At 43.4% G+C, this 19796-nt stretch overlaps 1 protein-coding gene across 1 annotated transcript in view; it reads left to right on the top strand.

Annotated features, from left to right (window-relative positions):
• Adgrv1 (adhesion G protein-coupled receptor V1) overlaps positions 1-19796 on the top strand; it is a 479349-nt gene that overhangs the window by 59999 nt on the left and 399554 nt on the right. The window contains exons 22-29 of the mRNA XM_004644067.2: positions 736-916; positions 1985-2187; positions 6290-6419; positions 10225-10305; positions 11856-11995; positions 13991-14600; positions 17487-17702; positions 19300-19515. Coding sequence (XP_004644124.1) covers positions 736-916; positions 1985-2187; positions 6290-6419; positions 10225-10305; positions 11856-11995; positions 13991-14600; positions 17487-17702; positions 19300-19515 — 1777 coding nt within the window. The remainder of the gene's footprint in view (positions 1-735; positions 917-1984; positions 2188-6289; positions 6420-10224; positions 10306-11855; positions 11996-13990; positions 14601-17486; positions 17703-19299; positions 19516-19796) is intronic.

Below are 19796 nucleotides of genomic sequence, written 5' to 3'. Positions count from 1 at the left end.
CAGTCCCTTAACTGGGAGCGCTCTGTCCTGAGGTTGGTAACGCTGGCATCTTTGGGGCACAGAACACGTGACAGGATCCTCACACAGGACAGTAGTATGTCATCTGTGACACAGTGCAGTGCACGAGGGGATACTTTACAAGAAAATCTTGTTGCTCAGCTCATGCCTTAGCCTATGCGGTTGCTATAACAAAATAGCTCAGATTGGGGGGTGAATGTGCAACAGAAAGGTATGGCCTCTGCTCTGATTCCTGGGAAGCCCAAGAGGAAGATGCCTGAGGACTTTGTGCTGAGGGCCTGCCGTGCGCTCCGGGGGTGGCATCGCTGCTGTGTCCCCCTGGAAGGACCTGGGGAGCAAGCTCCATCAGGTCGCCTCCTCAGCACACTGTTCTGTTCCCCAGGGATCCACCTTTAGCACGCTGTCACCTCCCCGAAGCCCTGTCTATAGTGTCATCACCTTGAGACTAAACATTAGCAGTGAATTTTTAGAGACCACAAACATTCAGAAAATGGCAGTTAATGGCAGTCCGCATTATAGTTTAGGGAATTAATTTTCTTATTTCTCTTTCCATCTCTTTATATATGTACACGTACATGCACGTGTATAATTATGTGTAGCAAAATCATGTCAAATAGTAATTTCAACGGAACACAGTCAGTTAGCTTCTTATTTTTTTCTAGTAAGTAATTCCTGCATGCCTCACCGCCTCACGCCTGTGGATTTCTCCATTTTTAGGTCCTGAATATATACGTTCTTGATGATGATATCCCTGAGCTCAATGAGTATTTTCGGGTGACCCTGGTCTCCGCTGTTCCTGGAGACGGGAAGCTGGGTTCCACTCCCACCAGTGGCGCCAGCATCGATCCTGAGAAGGAGACCACAGACATCACCGTCAAGGCCAGCGACCACCCCTACGGTGAGCCGCCTGCCGCGGGGGTGCTTCCCGGGTACGCTCGGGTTTATGGGGAACTTCCTAAGAGGGGGCTTTTCGCGCATGATGGTAGCAGGCCGGAGACCCTCTCCCTTCTAAGCCTCCATTTTGAGGAACTTCGCATCTGAGAGAAAATATAAAGATCAATATCTGCATTTACACAGTTGGCAAGGTTTTTGCAGGATCGTTTGAAATGAAAAAGTACTTCTTCCAGTGGCTAGCAGAATTCCTTCAGTCAGGAATCACCTTATGCGAACAGGGAATGAATGTTGTTATATAGCACGAACATGTACTAAAAATCTTTAAACTACGGCCTTAGGCCAACGTATTACCTTCTGCATAATTGAAGTGCTTTGCAATTTACATTGTGTTGTTCTTGGAGACTCGATCCCTGCCGTTTGCGCACGTGTGTCTTACGCCAAGGAACGATCATTTTCTTAATTGAGAGATTATCATAGATGTCTGTTTGAGTGAATTCAGATATTTTTAAATTGAAAAGCATATTCCTTATGAAAGAATAAAGGAAGAGCGTCTGTTAAAAATGTCCAGGTAGGAAATCTGAGAGCTCTGCATTCTGGTTTTTATGGTTAAATCATCCTTAATGTATTACACATCTTTTACAATTTCATTAATCCTGTTCTACAAAAAGCCTGGGGATTCCAGAGATACCATGCAAATATGTGTAAATGCTTGAAAATAAATGTTTTAAACTGCAGTTTTCCTTTCATGGATATTCCTTTGGAGGGGGAAGCTTACTTTGGGTAAAAGCAAAGAAAATTAATATTTTTACTTCTAATGTGGAAGTATATGAACGTAATCCAGGTCAAGAGCATGTTAGGCAGATCTTCACTAAAACCTTTTTGCATGAACGCCCTTGGGATTTTAGCCTGGTGATTAGAACAGCGGGCAAGCTTGCTTGACATGAGTAAGAAATCCTCCACGGGGCTGTAGGCCCCTGCCTGCTCGAGGCCAGCCCAGGCAGCAGCCAGCCCAGCTCAAAACAAAACAGCAGATCTCTGTTGGTGACTGGGCATCCTGTCCCTGCCTCCCCAGGCTTGCTGCAGTTCTCCACAGAGCCGCCTCCCGGGCTGGAGGACGCTATGAGCCTGCCTGCCCGCAGCGAGCCTTGCCTCACCGTGCAGGAGGAGGACGGACAAGTCCAGCTGCTGGTGGTGCGCGCGCAGGGCCTGCTGGGAAGGGTGACGGCGGAGTTCCGAACCGTGGCCTTGACAGCATCCAGCCCAGAGGACTACGAGGTACGCCCAGAGCCTGCCTCGCCAGGAGTGCGTTTGCGCTTGTAAAGTGGGCACGGAGCATCTCGTGGAGGGTGGGAAGAGCCGCCCCGACCCTGGGCTCTGTTACTCAGGGAAACAAGCACTGATGGCTTTTTGACCTTTACGTTTATGTAAATTAGATTCTTGGTGACATTGAAGCCTAACAATTCAGTGGCAACCGTGTGCTTTTTTTCTTATACTTTATACTTGCTATGGGCTTCTTTTATGTTGTTTCAGGTTTCATGTTAATGTCATAGATTTGGACTACATCAGTTTATAACTAGCTTACATAACTTACTCAAATTCTTTTACCAGTATCCATCAGACAAACCCATGATTGCAAAGAGATGACCCGTGTCTTCAATTTTAATTGTTTTCTTGGTTAAATGATAAGCAACATGGTCACTGAATGTAACATCAAAAAGCAGGGCGTTTGTAGTGACTTTTTAAGTTTCATTTGATGGGTTTTGGCCTAAAGTTTACATTGTCTACAAATAGAATAACTACCCCTGCTTTTTCTCTGGGTTGCTGTGGCATGGAGAATTGTTTTCCATCCTTTGGCTTTCAGTCTATGAATTTCTTTTTGAGTTACAGTGTTTCTTGAATGCAGCGTATTTTTGGGTCTTTTTCCTGATCCATTCTGCTGGTCTGTTTCTTTTGATTGGTGAGTTGATATCATTTACATTGATGATTAGAAGTGATATGTATTGGCTTATCTTTGTCATGTTGTTTTCCTGTTATTGGTTCCCTGTCTTTGTCCTCTGTTTAATTGCTTGCCCTTCTTGGTAGCTTCTATCAGTGTCTTGTGTTTGTGGCTTACCTTTTGTCTTGCTAATATATCCTTTAGAGCATTCTGTAGAACTCTTTTAATGCTCATAAATTTCTTTGCTTGTTGTCATGGAAGTATTTTATCTCTTTATTGATTTTTGAAAAACAATTTTGCATTGTACATCAATCTAGGTTGAAGATTGTCTTCTTTTAGAGCTTCAAGTATCTCATCCCAAGTTGTCTCTGATTTTAGGATGTGTGTTGAGAAGTCTGCTGTGATTCTGGTGGGTTTTCCTTTATAGCTGCGTTGTTGTTTTTCTCTGGCTTCTTGTAGTATTTGTTCTTCTGGTGAATTTCTGGAATTTTGATCACTAGATGCTTTGGTGTAGATTTAGTGTGGTCATGACTGTTTGCGTTCTATGTGCTTCATTTATTTGAAGTCAAATTCTTTATCCATGTTTGGCAAGTTTTCTACCGTTATTTTTGTGAAGGGGTTTTTAATAGTTTTTGTACTGTCTCCAGCTTTCTTACTGACTCCAACTGATCTAATATTGATCTTCTTTGTTTCATCTTGTAGCTGTTAGATTGATATTTCATGGTTTCTATTTTTAATATAGCTTTCTTTTCCTGGTTGCTGGTTGCAATCTTGTCTCCTCGATCTGATCATTTATCCTCTCTCTTCATACACTTTCAGTAAAGGTTTTAATCTCCTGGATTTCTGTTTAGATCTTCCTCACTGATTCTGTTTCCTTTCTCGTTTTTCATAGTTTCCATAATTTTCCTCAGCTCCTCTGTTTTTAAAAATGTTTATTGAAAAGTAACTATACTTCCATTTCATGGTGATAAATGAAAATAAAGCACATGGGTTACAAAAGTATTAAAATAGACAGTAGTGATAAATCTCACCCCAAAAATTTATAAGACCTATATATAGAAAACATTATAAAATGAAATTAAAAATTTCAAGAAACCTTTTAAGGTGAGACACTTGAAAATAATAATTTTCTATGAAAATCAAGACTTAAAGCCATTAAAATAATTTTGTTAAGGAAGAAAAAACTTCAGCAGGCTGAGTTTTCTGTGTGTCTGCTTCACTGCCTTTCATTTTCCTCACCATCTCTTTCTGCACCTTATAGGTTATTTTTCTGTAGGCTCTTCTATTTGTCTTCTTACCTCTGCTATCTTTTCAAAGAGTTCCAGTGCTTGGCTTCGATTTCCCATGTCTCTGTGCTCTGGACTTGTGCTCGGTGGGTTGGGCCTTTGGGGTTGCATTTTCCTTCTTCATCTGCTCATTTTCTATTTTTAGTTTATTTTGTTTTCTGTGTTGATGCCTGTAATGCGATTATTTTAGATAGCTTTATCCCTGAAAAGCCTTCAGAGGCTTTTCCAAAAAATGTCTGTCGCTCGGGTTGTCTTCTAGGTGTAAGGTGTTTTTGGTCTTTGTGTCTAGCCCAAGATCTTTCCTGGCCAATATATGAAGAATGTGAAATTGCTATCTTTTGGACTCAGGGTCCATTCCTTTGCTACTAGACTATGGTGATGGTTATGACCCCTTATAATCGCAATATTGTCAGAGGAGAAAAAGCTGATTATAAGACATATGATATCTTGGTTGAAGTAGTGCAGTTAGGAATGATGATAGATTCACTGACAGCCTGAGTAGTGACAGCCTGTGGTGGCTATTAGCCTGATCTTGTTAGCCGTAGGAGCATGTTCTGCACTTATAAATACCAGCTACCCTATGCCAGGAACTCGTATGCATGATTTCCCGTTTAATAGAGTGATTCCTTCCAGCTGTGTGGGAGGTTTAAGAGGGATAGAGGGTATACTGGAGAGACAAGTAAAGGTAAATATAGTAGGAATAAGATTGGATGTCATAATATTAGGACACAAGAGAGAATTGGAAGAGAAAACCAAGGATTATTGAAGTGAACCAGAAAGAGAAGAGCCAATGTTTATTCTCATAAAAATATCATAAAATCAAGTAACATGATTGAGAAAAGAGGGAAAGAAGATGAGTACAATAAAACAAAAAGAAAGGCTAGAGATCTAAATCATGAAAAGAAGGAAGAAAGGAAGAGAAAGGAAACAAAAACAATCACACACTGAAAAAAAGGGGGGGGTGCTGGGGAGATGGCTCAGTGGAATAAGCGCTTTCCTGGCAAGTGCAGGGGCCTGAGTTCAATCCCCTGTTCCACAAAAAAAAAAAAAAAAAAAAAAAAAATCACACACTGAAAACATATACAGATAGATAAGCAAAACAGGACAAAAAGAACAGAGAGAAAAAGAACAAAGAAAAACACGAATCCCACAAGATACAGAAGGGAACTCCAATCAGACAGAGAAAAATAAAGCAGTGAAATCCTCTAGTGTCTGTAGTTTTATGGCAGCTCCAAGTCTGATCCCAGAAATGACTACTCTAGCCAGGATTGCAGGTGACTTTGCGCTGCGTTTGGGTCTCATCTTGGTCTCTGAATTGGGGGAGGGGATTCGTTTTCTGTGGCTGGAGTTCTCCCCAACTGTTTAGGGAAGAAAAGAAAAAAGAAAAAAAGATGGTGGAGGGGGGGCCAACCCTACTCACTCGCATCTATTCCTCATGTCTTTGTCCCCAAGCACACAGTGTTTGGCCACCTAACACCCCCTGCTGGCTCATCTCAACACTTTCTCTTCTTTCCTTTCGCACTGTTATCCCGCCTGTCCATCTTGTGCACCCTCAGTAGGGTCCTACTGAGTTGCTGGCTTCCCCACCGACTCTGGGCCCGCAGGTGGAGCCCATCACTGGGACTCTTCCCTTCATGGTCACATGGGTCCCACCAGCAGAGGGAGGGAGGAGCCAATCCTATGTTAGGAATTCTAATTTAAAACACAGTAGGGGAAATATTACTGCCAAATGGAGCAAGACTCTCTGAATGAAAAATATCATTATTATTCCCTGGATATTTAAATTTCTCAATTATACAATTTTAATCGTCCTACATGTTTGGTTGAGAGAATTTCTTGTGTTGTAGTGAAATAATTCTTCGAGCGTTTGTGGATGTCACCTATTCAGATTTCTCTTTTGCCTTACCTACTGTTTTGATGAATAGAAAATAAAATTCAAGTCCATCTGTCTCCTTTATTTAGTTTAAGGGTATGTAATTTGAATAGTGCACAGTATTCATATCCACTGAAGTGTTTTTAATTTTGTACAATATTTCACTTAGGTTCTTCTCTTTCAGTATTTATAGAATTTGATAGATCACAAACACTTGCAGTTTGGAATTTCAAATGCTCAATAAGTATAATCAAATGAATAAATCTTTCATTTACATTACAGAGTGCTGCTGGCACGTTAGAATTTCAACCAGGAGAAAGATATAAATACATTTTTGTCAACATCACTGATAATTCTATCCCTGAGCTGGAGAAGTCTTTTACAGTCGAGTTGCTAAACTTGGAGGGAGGAGGTAAGATTGGCGATTCAGAAATATCCAGTATTTGTCTGTCTGTTTACTGCAATGACCATAGCTTCTGTTCCTTTCAAGAGTCCTACCATTCAGTTTTACTTTTAGAAAAAAGAACTGTTGGCGCACTCCCTGCAAGTCTGTGAGTCTCCCTGGGACGCTCCCTTCCGTGGTACATGGCGCTTTGCTCCTTTCCACCCTCCCTGCTGCCCTCTTTGCGCTCACCTCTTTCCCGCCTCTTCTGCGTGAGGTCATGTCTTCATTGTTGTTTCTTGTTTCCACACGGAAGAGAGAACATGTGATGCTGGCCGCTCTATGTCTAGCCTGTCTTGTTTAACACAGTGTTCTCCAGTTCCATCATTGCAGATGTACTATTTCTTCTTTATTGCTGTAGAATATTCCACCATGTGTATTATATCATACTTCCTTAATCCATTCCTCTCTTGATGCACCCCTAAGCTGATTCCTTTTGTTGTCTGCGAGTCGAGTTTGAGCATAGTTCCGTAGTAAACACAGGGGTACAAGTGTCTGTCTTGTGTGCGGACACCCTTTTCTTCAGGTAAACACCCAGGAGCGTTAGAGCTGTATCGTATGTTGATTCTGTTCTTACTATGTTGAGAAACCTTCGCACTGTTTTCCACACAGCTGTTCTAGTTAGTCCTGCCACACTCAGTGTAAAATGAAAATGTAAATACTACATTTTCATTATCTGAATACGTAGTAGCTTTATTAAAGATATAACCAGATAACACAGGGATAACCTCTGGCCATAACCTCTGTAGCACCTATTTAATATTTCTATAATAGCTGTTGTGGCATACTTTTTCAGTCAATGAACTACTAATTTTTAGAGAATATACATGGAAAGCTAGTAATTTCTTAAGATTTATGGCAAACAGTTCTCATTCTTTCTTACTGAAAGGAATGTTCCTATCCCTCTAATACATTTTGGGTATTAGTTTTCTCAATGATTTCAATTTTCTATGAGGTTTGGGGAATTCTCAGGAATATCTCCTTTTATTATGTGAATATTGCCTGTTGTGTTATTTCCCTTGTATTATTGATTGACATTTTCCCAAAGTAGCTGGGCTTTGAGAAGGAAGTGGTACAGCTACACTAGATCACTGAATTGCAGCTGTCCTCCGTCCCAGGGGCCTCTGGGGCACCTCTCGCCCACCTCAGCCTCTCTCGTAGTCCTTCACTGGTCTGACCTGCAGCACACACTTCCGTTCTCCACCCTTGTACGAGCTGCTGGATGTCCAGCCATGCCTTCATTCCTTCTCCCACCCTCTCCCTCCACTTCTCCCCCTCCCTCCAACTCTTAATCCCTGTCCACTTGACAAGGACCCACCTCTTTCCTTCCTATTTTCTGTCTTTTATTTTGCTCTTCATTTGGGACTTGGGATTTTCATGTAAGAGGAACCATGTAGCACTTAAGCTTAGGTGTCTGCTTTATTTCACTAAACATTCTGGTCTCGACGTGCATCCGTTTTCCTATGGATGACTCAAGTTCATCCTTCTTTATGGCCGAGTAGTACTCCATGGTTGGTAAATACTACATTTTCATTATCTGAATACGTAGTAGCTTTATTAAAGATATAACCAGATAACACAGGGAAAAACCTATCCTTTTAGGGAATCTGTATGAGATGATTGCCACTAAAACCGTTCAGTGACACTTTATCCTCAGTTCTAATATTTCAAAAGCTCTAATTATCTAAGACGTAATTATCAGGCTCTTGACCTGGTATCTGTGCTGCAGGAAGTTGTTCATATTTGCCTTGCACAGATGAGCTATTTCTGTGTGCTGCTTTTTGGCAAGTGCTAATGAGCATGACACCAGGCGCCACTGGCAGTCCTGCCAAGCGGGCGTGCCATGCGCTGTGTTGCTTTTGTAATTACAGGAAGTGGAGCTTTGGCGTGTCATCCCATCAGGACAGTTCCTTTGGCTCTAACAGTTAGTATATTATTATCATTATCGTCTCTGTAATTTGGATGACAAGGACTCATGCATTAAAGTTGTCCTGAGTGCGAGGTGGTCTTTGGGGTGAGGTGTGCACATTTCCCTTTCTGGTGTCCCCAAGCCCTGGAGACTGCAAAGGAGGCTGAGCTGGGGCCGGGGAGCCAGGGATCGCTGGCATGTGCAGGCTCGCAGGTGGTGAGCACGCAGGGTCCTGGCTGGGGCCATGTGCAGCGCACCAGCACTGCACGTCCCTGGAGCAAAGCCCAGTCGCTGCGCTCACAGCAGCACTTGCTTGAATAAGAAAGTCACTGTGGAATATTTTAAAAGCTGCCCGTGTACCATAGCTAATAATTCTTATTCAGCGGAAAGCTGAAATGTTGGTGAGTGACTCAGTATTGACTAAGGATAGAACCCCAAATATTGACCCACCTGTTTTCTCTCTCACTGGGGACAGTGCCCAGGGCTTTGGTGGTGCCATGCAGCATCTCCCTACCCAACTGCATATGGGCTGTGACCTTCAGCTATCCCTGAGGTGACATTTGGGTGGCACGGAGAGGTCTGTCCCCATCTATAGGGACGGCTCGCTGTGCAGATGTGGCAGGCACAGTCATTTCACAGGGAGTTCTGGTGCTTCTTCTTAAGAAGCCGTGGTGAGCATCAGTTTCCCTCTGTGGGCTGGGATTGGAAGACAGCAGGCACAGATGGTGGCCTCCACGCCTGCACTCGCGGCTGCCTCTGCCCGCTGTGCACAGCTCGGAGACCCGCTACGCTGCGCATCCAGCAGGCACCCCCCTGCTCGCCCCGGAGCTGACTGTGTTGGGCCAGCTGTGGTCTGAGCGGCTGTGCTGAGCTTGCCAGCGCACGCGGAGCGGTCCGCGTCACACCCTCTGCACGAACCAGGCTGCGGGCTGGACAGTCGCTGGAGACCTGCTTGTCACTGAGCTTCTCAGATGGCCCCAGGTCCTCAGGGCCTGACGCTGGGGCTGCCTGCTCCAACACCGAGCCCTAGAGCAGGACAGACCTGCGCTGGTGTGTTCACTGGGGGCGGGCCTTTGCTTTTCTTACGCAGCTTTGCATAATTCTCATGGCCGCCCTCCTTTGTAAGCATTTGGCTGAATGTTGGCTAACGTAATAAGGTGTACTGGATTGAGGGCGTTACTGCGTGGCCTTCATTGTGGTCTTTGTGGGTCACCAGGGCAGTCTACATTTCTACCACACTATTTTCTACTATTTTGTTTTATCTTTACCACCTTTCTATAAAAGGCAGCACATTATAGGTGGGGAAGACGAGATAGCCGAGGCCTCACTGCACATTTTCCGGCTGGTGTCTCACGGCCAGGGCTGGCCAGTTGCCCTTTCTGCAGTGTCAATGGCAAATTTAAGAATGGTCAGTGCTGTGAGAGTTTGAATGTGTGGCTCGGGGAAATGTTCGATGTATTCTGTAATTTTCAAAAAATTTTTTGAGTGATTGTTGTAGACATATGGGCCTAAGTGTTACTCATATATCACATGAGCATTTTTAAATGTTAGTAAATAATTTACACTGCTGTAAATAGATAAAAGTTTAAAAATAAAATGACCAAATAGTTGGGAATGTGAACTACCAACTGCAGCTTACAACGGAGTATTTCCTGAACCAATGAATGAAGTCGTGATTGCTTAGTAGCTTGGCTGGTGTTGTAACATTGCAGTGTTGTGAACTGATCCGTTGTCAATGGAAGAATGTGTCATTGATGAATATGATTGCATTTCCCTCTGCGCTTGCTATGTTTTAAGTACTGTTCATTTTCTCTTTGTGTCGATGTGTGTGTGTGTGGGCTGTGTCTCCCCGTGTCGCTTGTGAAGTGGCGGAAATCTTTAGGGGTGATGGCAGTGGTAGTGGTGATGGGGACACGGATCTCTTCCTCCCGGCTACTCACAGACGTGGTAAGCAGCTGTCCCGACGTCCTTTACTAGTACATGTTCCTATTTTAGTGTCTCTCTTCTGAGGCAGCAGTCCTAACCCCTACTGACCCTAGTGTGTGCTGGTCCTTTCCACATCTTATCTCATTAACCATCTCTGCAGCTTTGTAAGGCATTATTTGCTCTGGGTTCCAGTCTCCAAGCAGGGCCCCGACTCAGTCTGAGTCACAGCCTTCTTCCTGATGCCCAGGCTCGACTCTCTTGGAGCCTCGTGCAGCTCCCTGAAGCTTATTGGATGTACTTGAATAGCATCTGTGAAAGTAATGGTTGAAGAACAGTTTACACAGCTTTGAGTACCTAAAAGGAGATAAGTAGAGCATTTGTGTCTTCATGTTAAGTACCTCACGCTTATTTACTGTACAAAAAACACCATGAATTTTTATGTGTGGCATTTACTCAAAACAAGCAGCAAAGAGATGAGGAGCAAACCAGATAGATGGAGAGACATAAATCGCCAGTTCATGGGGGAACGCTGAGAAGAAGACGCTTCAGAAAGTTGACTCAGACACGAGTATGAGTCTTTTTTTTTTCCCCAGAATCAGGAATTGAACTCAGGTCCTTGCACTTGCCAGGCAAGCGCTTATTCTCCTGAGCTATCTCCCCAGCCCCTACGGGTATGATTCTGTGCTTCACCTTGACATTCTTTTCACACGTGAGAACAGTCAGAGCCCTGCTTGCTGAAGCAGCGCTGCCCACTTCTCAAGGTCCGTTTCCCGGTGCCAGGGTGCTTACTGGAGGGTTGAAAGCCATGTTCCTGCCCCTTCACCCCTAAATTCCATCTGTACCTTGTTAACTTCTGTAATGAATTACTCTGCTACCTGTACGTTATTTTTTTTTTGGTCTCAGTAATATAAAATTAAAAAGGAGTATATTTCTTGGGAAAATAGAAAAAACTTCTTTGGATGTTAGCATCGTTCTAGTATAGGATTGGACTGTTTGGGTTCAGCAGAGATAAAATGGGTAATAAATTGATGTAAAGGGGCTATAGCTCAGTGGCATAAGTGCCTGCCTGGCAAGTGCAAGGTCCCAGGTTCAATCCCTGGTACTACAAAACAAAAGCAAATACAAAAAGATGATGTGAAAGCAGACGTGGAGTTAGCACACACTGGAAACCAGGAATCTGTTCAACTCGACTGACACAAATCACGGGGAGATAACTGATCTGCTAGGGTGGATGCCACTCTGGCTTTCAAGGCCAGTGAAGGTCATGGGAGACCTTCCTCATATACTTTCTGAAAAATGTTCTCTTTCACAGAGAAGAAAAAGAAAAACAAGTTTTCCTTATGCATCTCTGAGCAGCTGTGTGGGGACCACATTGGTGCCAGTGTAGAGCGAGGTCGTGAAAACAAGACTACATGTAGCAATTGTCTGTGTTTGCCTTTCTTTCTAAAACAAATTAGAGTTCCTCTGTGAATGGAAGGGCTCCTTTCAAAGCGTTGCTCCTTGGCTTTTCCTGTGGCTAGTCAATTACTGACTAACATTTTCCTGCTCTTTGTTGGAACTTGTTCCTGCAGCCAGCCTAGGAGTGGCTTCCCGGATCCTGGTGACCATCGCCGCCTCTGACCACGCACACGGCGTGTTTGAGTTTAGCCCCGAGTCGCTCTTTGTCAATGGAACTGAACCAGAAGATGGGTACAGCACTGTTTTGTTAAGTGTGAGTGCCTCTCTCCTCCACTCTTACTCTGTGTGCTTTTAAAAGAGTTTTATTGCATTATGAAGGTGTGTTTTCTTGTTTTTTTTTCTCCTATAAGCAAAGGAATGAGCCGGTCCACAAAGATACCCCAAAGTGATATTTGAACTGTGATCTAGCATTTGTCTGTGTTTAACTGTGCATATAAATTCGTTTTATTATTCTGAAGTCTAGATTTCTGCAATGAAGCTTTAATACAAGTATTTATCTCACGTGGACTTTTCTGTGAATCAGACAGTGTGGGAACAAGCGTCTCCAAAATCTCAGTGTCTGAATGCAATAAAAGGTGTTTTTTTGCACGTGATATTCATCCAGCCTAACTGGCAAGGGCCCTGGTCCTTAGTATAGAGCCTGGGTCTCAGTAGGTGTTTTGATCTTAATTTTGTCTTCCTTTTTTCTCCCTTCTTGGACCTTGGACTGAGCTCCTGCATGCGCAGCAGGCACTGGACCGCTCAGCGACACCCCTGCTCCTTTTTGTCATACTTCGGGACAGTCTCACAGAGTTGCCCAGAGCTGTCCAGTTTGTCTTATTTTGAGACCAACTCTTGCTAAATTGCCCAGTAGCTGGGATGGCAGGCATAATCCACTGCTTCCACATTCTTCAATTCTTTCTGAAAGTGATTTTCAGTATTTCTATTTAGATTTCTATGGTCACAGCAAGTGGCATAGCCATGCCTGATGGCAGTGGGTGAAGTACAGGAGTCCTGTTCTGGATTTCCCAGCAGGAGAGAAAGAGAGAGAGAGAGAGAGAGAGAGAGAGAGAGAGAGCGCTTGTGTGTCTGTGTGTGTGCGTGTGTGTGCACGCGTGCACTCGTGCTGCTTGGTTCTGGCAGAAATCAATAAGGAGACTGGTGTTCAGTGACCCATGGGAGCTAGAAGCTTTTTAAGGGGCCTCCACTTTTATACAAATAATTTTAAAAAATCACCCAAACATATTTTTCTGTCTTCCTGTAGATCTTTAATAAACTGTTGTGGAGTTAATTGAACGGCTACTTAGAAAGAGAAAAATAAATTAGGAACAAAGATCACATTTTAATAAAATTATTTCCAATAATTCTATTTTCAGTTAGCAACCATTTGAAGTACAAATAGTTATTTTTGAGAATAAGAAGTTGGGAGTTATTTTTTAATATTTTGAAGTTATTTGTCCTTCATATATTGGAAAAACATTTCTTCCTTTTCAAATGTGTTATTGCACCTTGGCCAAATGTAGGGTTTTTTTGGTATTTTTTGATTGCAATACATCAAAGATAAAAGAAAATATCATTTGTTTTAATTTTTATTTTTTTTTGTTGGTACTGGGATTGAACTCAGGACCTTGTGCTTGCCAGGCAAACACTTATTCTACCGAGCTATCTTCCTGGCCCAAATCATTTGTTTCAGAAATGACTTTTATGATTAACTTCAGAAAATGTCACGCATATGTTTCTTACAATCAAGTAAATACTGCCTTTTTGCAATATATGTAAATTTTTATAAATATGCACAAGTGTAATAAAGTGTGTCATATTTGATTCATTTTTATATATATTATAATTATATAAGAGATGTACCTATAATTTAGAAACTAACATTTTTCCATCAATTTATGGTTTTGTATAATAATCTCTTGAATTTTTTCTTTTTGTGAGAGAGGGTCTCACTAAGTAGTGCAGGCTGGCCTTGGCCTCGCTGTGTAGCCCAGGCTGGCCTTGAGCTCATGCAGTCCTCCTGCCTCAGTGCTGAGATCGCAGGCGTGCACCACCATGCCCACCCATAAGAATCTTTCAACTGCCCTCCAGTTGTACAGCCTCTGAGGCTGTCAGCGATAGGTGCTGTATTTTTTTTGCCTTGAATAATCTTACAGTCTTGAGAACTTAGATAAGAAAAATCTACGATGCTGCAGTCCTGTGCTCACATGTGTCTGAGTCCCTGGGTGCAGTCTATCTTTGAAACACTTTGCCATTATATATTTTGCAGGTGGTGAGGAGTCATGGGGCTCTGTCCCAGGTGACCTTGCGTTGGAGAATAGACTCAGACCCTGATGGTGATCTTGCCTTCACCTCTGGCAACGTCACCTTCGAGATTGGGCAGACGCGCGCCCACATCACTGTGGAAGTCCTGCCAGATGAAGAGCCTGAGCTGGATAAGGCATTCTCAGTGTCAATCCTGAATGTCTCTAGAGGCTCCTTGGGAGTTCACACCAATGCCACGCTAATAGTTTTGGCCAGTGACGATCCTTGTGGGGTATTTGTTTTTTCTGCAGAAAATAGACCTATGACAGTCGAGGAAGTGACCCAGAATGTCACGTTATCAATAGTCAGGCTGAGAGGCCTCCTGGGGAGCGTCAGTGTTTCCTATGCAACAGTAGATGATCTGAAAAAACCAGCGTACTTTCCACCGAATTTAGCCAGAGCGACTCAAGGAAGAGACTACGTGTCCGCTTCCGGGTCTGCTCTCTTCAGAGCCAATCAGAGCGAAGCAGCAATCACCGTCTCGATTCTGGATGATGATGAACCAGAAAGATCGGAGTCCGTGTTTGTTGAGCTGCTCGGTGCCGTTTTAATGGAGAAAGTACAGGATCGACCAAGTGAGTATCTGCTAGTGTGTTATTATTAGAGATGAGTCTTAAAACGTTACGTGTAGACGTTAGTAAAAAATAAATAAATAAAACTTGCATACAGATACTAAGCTGCTAACTTGGAAAGCATGGTCTCGCATGAGTTTATGTCTAAAGCAGTGGGAGATGCACAGATTTCCCTTCCCACAGTAGTTTAAATGTCAGTTATATTTTCAGTGAATTTTGTTTATTTTTTATTCTTAGAGAATGCAAAATAGTGATAGAAAAGAATCATTAGAAACAATACAAGATTTCACTAAGCAAGGTAATAGGAATTCAACAATAGTTGCTGTATTACATGATGCTGTCTTCAAATTAGTTGTTCAGATTATCAGATATAAACATGTAAGATTCATTTAAAGAAAAAAAAAACCAACAAAGAAGTTATAAGAAATTCAAAAGAGGGAAAAAATCAGAATTAAAAAAAAATTGAAGCATTTACTGTTCCTTTCAAAAGACCAGCAGATATCGATAATACAGTTAATTTTAGAAGCTTCTGTGGAACCTATATGTTGCTGATCGCTAGCGCTACTGTATTATACTGTGTTATAGCTTCAGACTTTCTGGACTCAATCTCCTGAGTCCAAGGATATTACTAGATTCACCTTGGAAGATTCCCTAACCACCCAAAGCTCTGGACAGTAGTGGTAACAAATTTCTGTGGAGAGGGGATAGGGCTTGTAAAGATAAGAAATTGTGGGGTCGCAGAGATAGCTTGGCAATCTAAGCATCTGCCTGGCAAGCGCAAGGACCTGGGCTCTGTCCATGGTGCTGCATGCTATGCTGGCCCCGGAGGCTGCAAAGGCCCCTGAAACTGTGCGCGGTGGTGCGCGCCTGTAATCCCAGCACTGGGGTGGCTGAGACAGGAGGATCACTATGAGTCTGAACTATATAGCAAGATCCTGTAACAAACAAACAAATAAATATTAGAAAAAATAAGAAATTGTGAGTTTGTGGAGTTATATGTCCTAAAACGTAAAATTTGAAGATCTTCATGTTGCTTATATTCTGCCATGTGGATTAAGGCTTCTCACCAGCGTCTTTACCTTTGTAACACCTGGCTGGCTATAATCTATCAGACAAACAACATTCTTTAGCCATAATGAAAATAATTTTGATCTCAGGTTGTAGAAGAAAATTTATAATTGTTAACATTAAATCTTCACATTGAAGTCAATGTTAAAAATTCTCACACAACCCCTCTGTGCTTTTTTTAAAGCCAGATTTAGATCAGTTAGAGTGGAAACCAAATTTAAGCAAAGCTCAGTAATTATTCTTATTGAGTAACAGTTGTAAAACACAGCTCGATTTTGAGGCAACTCAGCAATTTATCAAAGTGGAAGTAAAACCAAGAGGAGCTCATGCTGTCCCAGGGGCTAGGGTGTTGGTGTCAGATGCCTCATGGTCCAGGCTGTCATAGAAAGCTATTCATTTGATTTTAAAAGCCCCATCTCATTTTAACAGCCCCAGTTTGCTTATTCATACTATAGTGCGAGGGTCAAATATTAACAACGCCTGAACATGGTAAGCACTTGGTGAAGAGGGGCGGTGGTGACCAGCTCAGGCATCCATGCAGTACGTGTGTGCTACAGCGAGGCATCCTCATGCGTCTCACATTTGTTGTGTCCCCACAGATGTGCGTCGGATGTGGGGTGGCTCAGAGCAACTGCATGGGGAGGTAAACAATGAACAACTGAATGCACGTCTGTGTAACTGTGGCCCAAACTTTAATAGACAAATTTGGCCTAGAACCTGAAGCTCCCTTCTGAGTACCATTTTCAGCTCTCACGCATGAGGGCCCAGGTCAGCACCTGGGCCTGTGTGTAGGGCAGGAGGCCCCATCCTTGCTAACAGCAGCTTTCACAGCTGGCTTGGTGAAGGATTGTGGGTAGAGAGCAGGAAGTGAAGAGACCTATGCAGTTCCAGTGACCTGTTCGACAGTGCCTGACAGTTCGAGTGCAAGGCCTTAGGTAATTTGCACAGTTTCTGTGCATCTCAGATTCCTCATCTGCATGCACGCGTACACCATGTGCACTATGCAGTGACTCTGTCACGTGTGACCACATGCCCCAACAGATGAATAGGTAAAGATATGTGTGCAGTGGAATATTATTCAGCCATAACAAAGAATGAATTTTGTTGGTGGCACAGTAGGGGGAACTAATGCGCCTTATTTTAAGTGAATTAAGCCAAGCCTAGAAAGATAAATACTGCATATTAATCTTCATACGTGGAAGCTAAAAACGTTGTTCTCAGGAAGAGAATAGAACAAAGATTACTAAAGAGGAGAAAAGATGGGGGAAGGGACAGGATCCTTGAGGGACAGGTTACAAACACTGCTCAATAGGCAGAGTAAGTCCTGCTATTCTTAGTAGGGTGACTGTAGTTTGTCACTGGCCTTTGAGCTCAAGGGACTAAGTTACTTTCCCACTCACTTTTGTAAGTAGAGTGCTTTTATTTTTAAATTGGCATGTTGGCGAACTAACTAGAAGATCACAGTTCTGTAAGTTCATTATCCATTGTAGCATTATGTAAATTGACGGTTAATGATACTTGAATCATTTTCCCTTTGATAAATGTTCAACAGTTCCTATAGGGTCATTGTTTCCTTGCTTTAATTTTATAAAAAAAAAAAAAATTCCACAGAATATAAGCTTCCAGGAAGCAGGGACTTGTGATTTAGTTTTGTGTCTCCAATGCCTGGATTAATACGGGTACACATTCAAGTTTTAAAAATGTAAATGCAGAGAGGAGCATCCAGCGAGGACCTCACTTGGCTGTTGGGGGCTTCCCGAGGCTTCCCGAAGCTCAGGCAGTCTCTAGAGGTTGGTGTGCCGCCTGCTCTTCTGCTTTCAGTTCCCAACTCACCTCGCCTCGGGCCTCCGGTGGAAGCCACCGCGCATCTCATCATCCTCGCCAACGATGACGCCTTCGGGATGCTGCAGCTCTCGGCCCCGCTGGTCCGAGTGGCAGAAAATCACGTGGGGCCCATCATCAATGTGACTAGGACAGGAGGGGCCTTCGCAGATGTTTCCGTGAAGTTTAAAGCCGTGCCAATAACTGCAGTTGCTGGTAAGAAAAGACATCTGAGAGCAGGGAACTGTTTCAGAAGGACACGTGTCCCTGACTAACAAAGTTACCCACAGATGTGATTAGAAAAATCAGCCAGTATGGTTCTGGCATTTTTTTGGACACAAATCTAGAGCATTAATATATCCCCTGACCCAAACTTGGGAAAGCTGATAGTAAATTGTGCATATGTTCAAAAGCTGTGATAACCCAAATACCCACAAACTGATGAAAGGTAAGCTCTGGGTGTCGTTGGCTTTCTCTGTGTGCATGTGTCCATGTCCTGAGAGAGAGTCATGCATATGTGGCTGCTGAGGAGCTGTCGCTTCCCCTCTGACCCCCTTGTCTTGCTTGTTTATTGATGGAGGATATGGAGGAGGCAGTGGTTAGCATTAACCAATTTAAGCAGGCAGAAGGGTTTCATTGTCAAATGCAGGCATGGGATGCTACCTTCTCTGCAGCTCAGTTCCAGTGTTTTGAGAGAGATTTGTCTACAAGCAGTTACGTGAGAATCTTCCAGGGTTCCCTCAAGGACATGAGTGTGAGGGGATGGCATACTGTGCCTGATTTGTGGGCAGTACCTGGCTGGGCACAGACCTTGCTCGAGAAGGTGATGAGTCCGGGCACGTAGGACTGTGCAGTCTGAGGGCGCGTGGCAGGTGAGCAGCCCCCGGAGCCTCCCCGTGGCCTCCCACATGGACAGGCGGTGCGTGCACAGAGCTGAGACCCTCACCAGGAGGCGCCAGGTAGAGTGGCCCCTCTCCCTGCCCATGCGAGACCGGGAACAAAGCCCAGGCTGGCCTGCGTGATATTCAGCAGCAGCTTGGAGTCCAGCTGCGTGTGAGCCTGTCAGTTTTGGCCGTACCATTGACAGTGCTGATGTGCCCCATCTGTGTAAGAAAATAGCTTAGCGCCCAGAATTCAGTTCTGTTCTTTGTTCTAACAAAAAGTATTGCATGCTTCTCTATTTTGGTAGATACGAGATATTTTATGATAATGAATAACTCTGTCTCTGTCTCTGAATATACACACAAGCATAAATATACATGCACGCAAACACACTCCAGACTATGTGCGACGTCTCTCTGAAGGTGGAGGAATGTATGCGAACACCCTTAGGAAGTCCTTTTTATTATTTGGTGATATTGAAAAGGAAAAATAGGGGCCGGGGAGATGGCTCAGTGGAATAAGTGCTTCCCTGGCAAGCGCAAGGGCCTGAGTTCAATCCCCAGTTCCACAAAAAAAAGAAAAGGAAAAATATTCTTGTTTAGAAGAAATTTAGTTAATATCCTCAGAAAGTTTTCCAGGGGCTGGAGAGATAGCTCGGTGGTCTGAGTACCTGCCTGGCAAGCACAGGGACCCAGGTTTGATCCCTGATACCATATACTGTGCTGGCCACATGCCTGTAATCCCAGCACTGGGGAGGCTGAGACAGGAGGATCACCATGAGTCCCACCTGCGTAGTGAGACTCTGTACCAATTAACTAAATAAATAAATCTTTTTTAAAAAAAGTCTTCTGGGTTCATCCATAAATTTTGACTGTGTTTCCCCAGCATGGGACGTGTTCCCTATTTTGGAATAAGCCTTTTGTCTTTGTAGGTGAAGACTATAGTATAGCTTCATCAGACGTGGTCTTGCTAGAAGGGGAAACCAGTAAAGCTGTGCCAATATATGTCATTAATGACATCTCCCCTGAGCTGGAAGAGACTTTCCTCATACAGCTGCTGAATGAAACAACAGGAGGAGCCAAGCTCGGCGCTTTAACAGAGGCGATCATTATTATTGAGGCTTCCGACGACCCCTACGGATTATTTGGTAATCAGGGTCCTTTGTGTCTTTTACTTGCTGGCATGTCATAGATAAAATGGCCTCTTCTTTATTTTGATTGAGACAAATTGCTTTATTCAGGAATTCTTTTTAGCCTGCTATACTGGATGCCCAGGGAGAGGAATGGTTAGTAATTGTTTCAAAGAAAAGGAATAAGGAAAGAAAATCACTTCTTAACACAGAGATGGAAATTATAGCTTTTTGGCTTTAAGGTCAGATCTGGCTCCTACATGTGTCTTTTGAATTTAGCTAATTCCTTAAAATAATTA

This window comes from Octodon degus, unplaced genomic scaffold (assembly GCF_000260255.1).
Source record: "Octodon degus isolate 3935 unplaced genomic scaffold, OctDeg1.0 scaffold00190, whole genome shotgun sequence".
Taxonomy (NCBI): Eukaryota; Metazoa; Chordata; class Mammalia; order Rodentia; family Octodontidae; genus Octodon; species Octodon degus.
The sequence above is the reverse complement of the archived record's forward strand: the minus strand, read 5'-3'. Positions and strand labels throughout refer to the sequence as shown.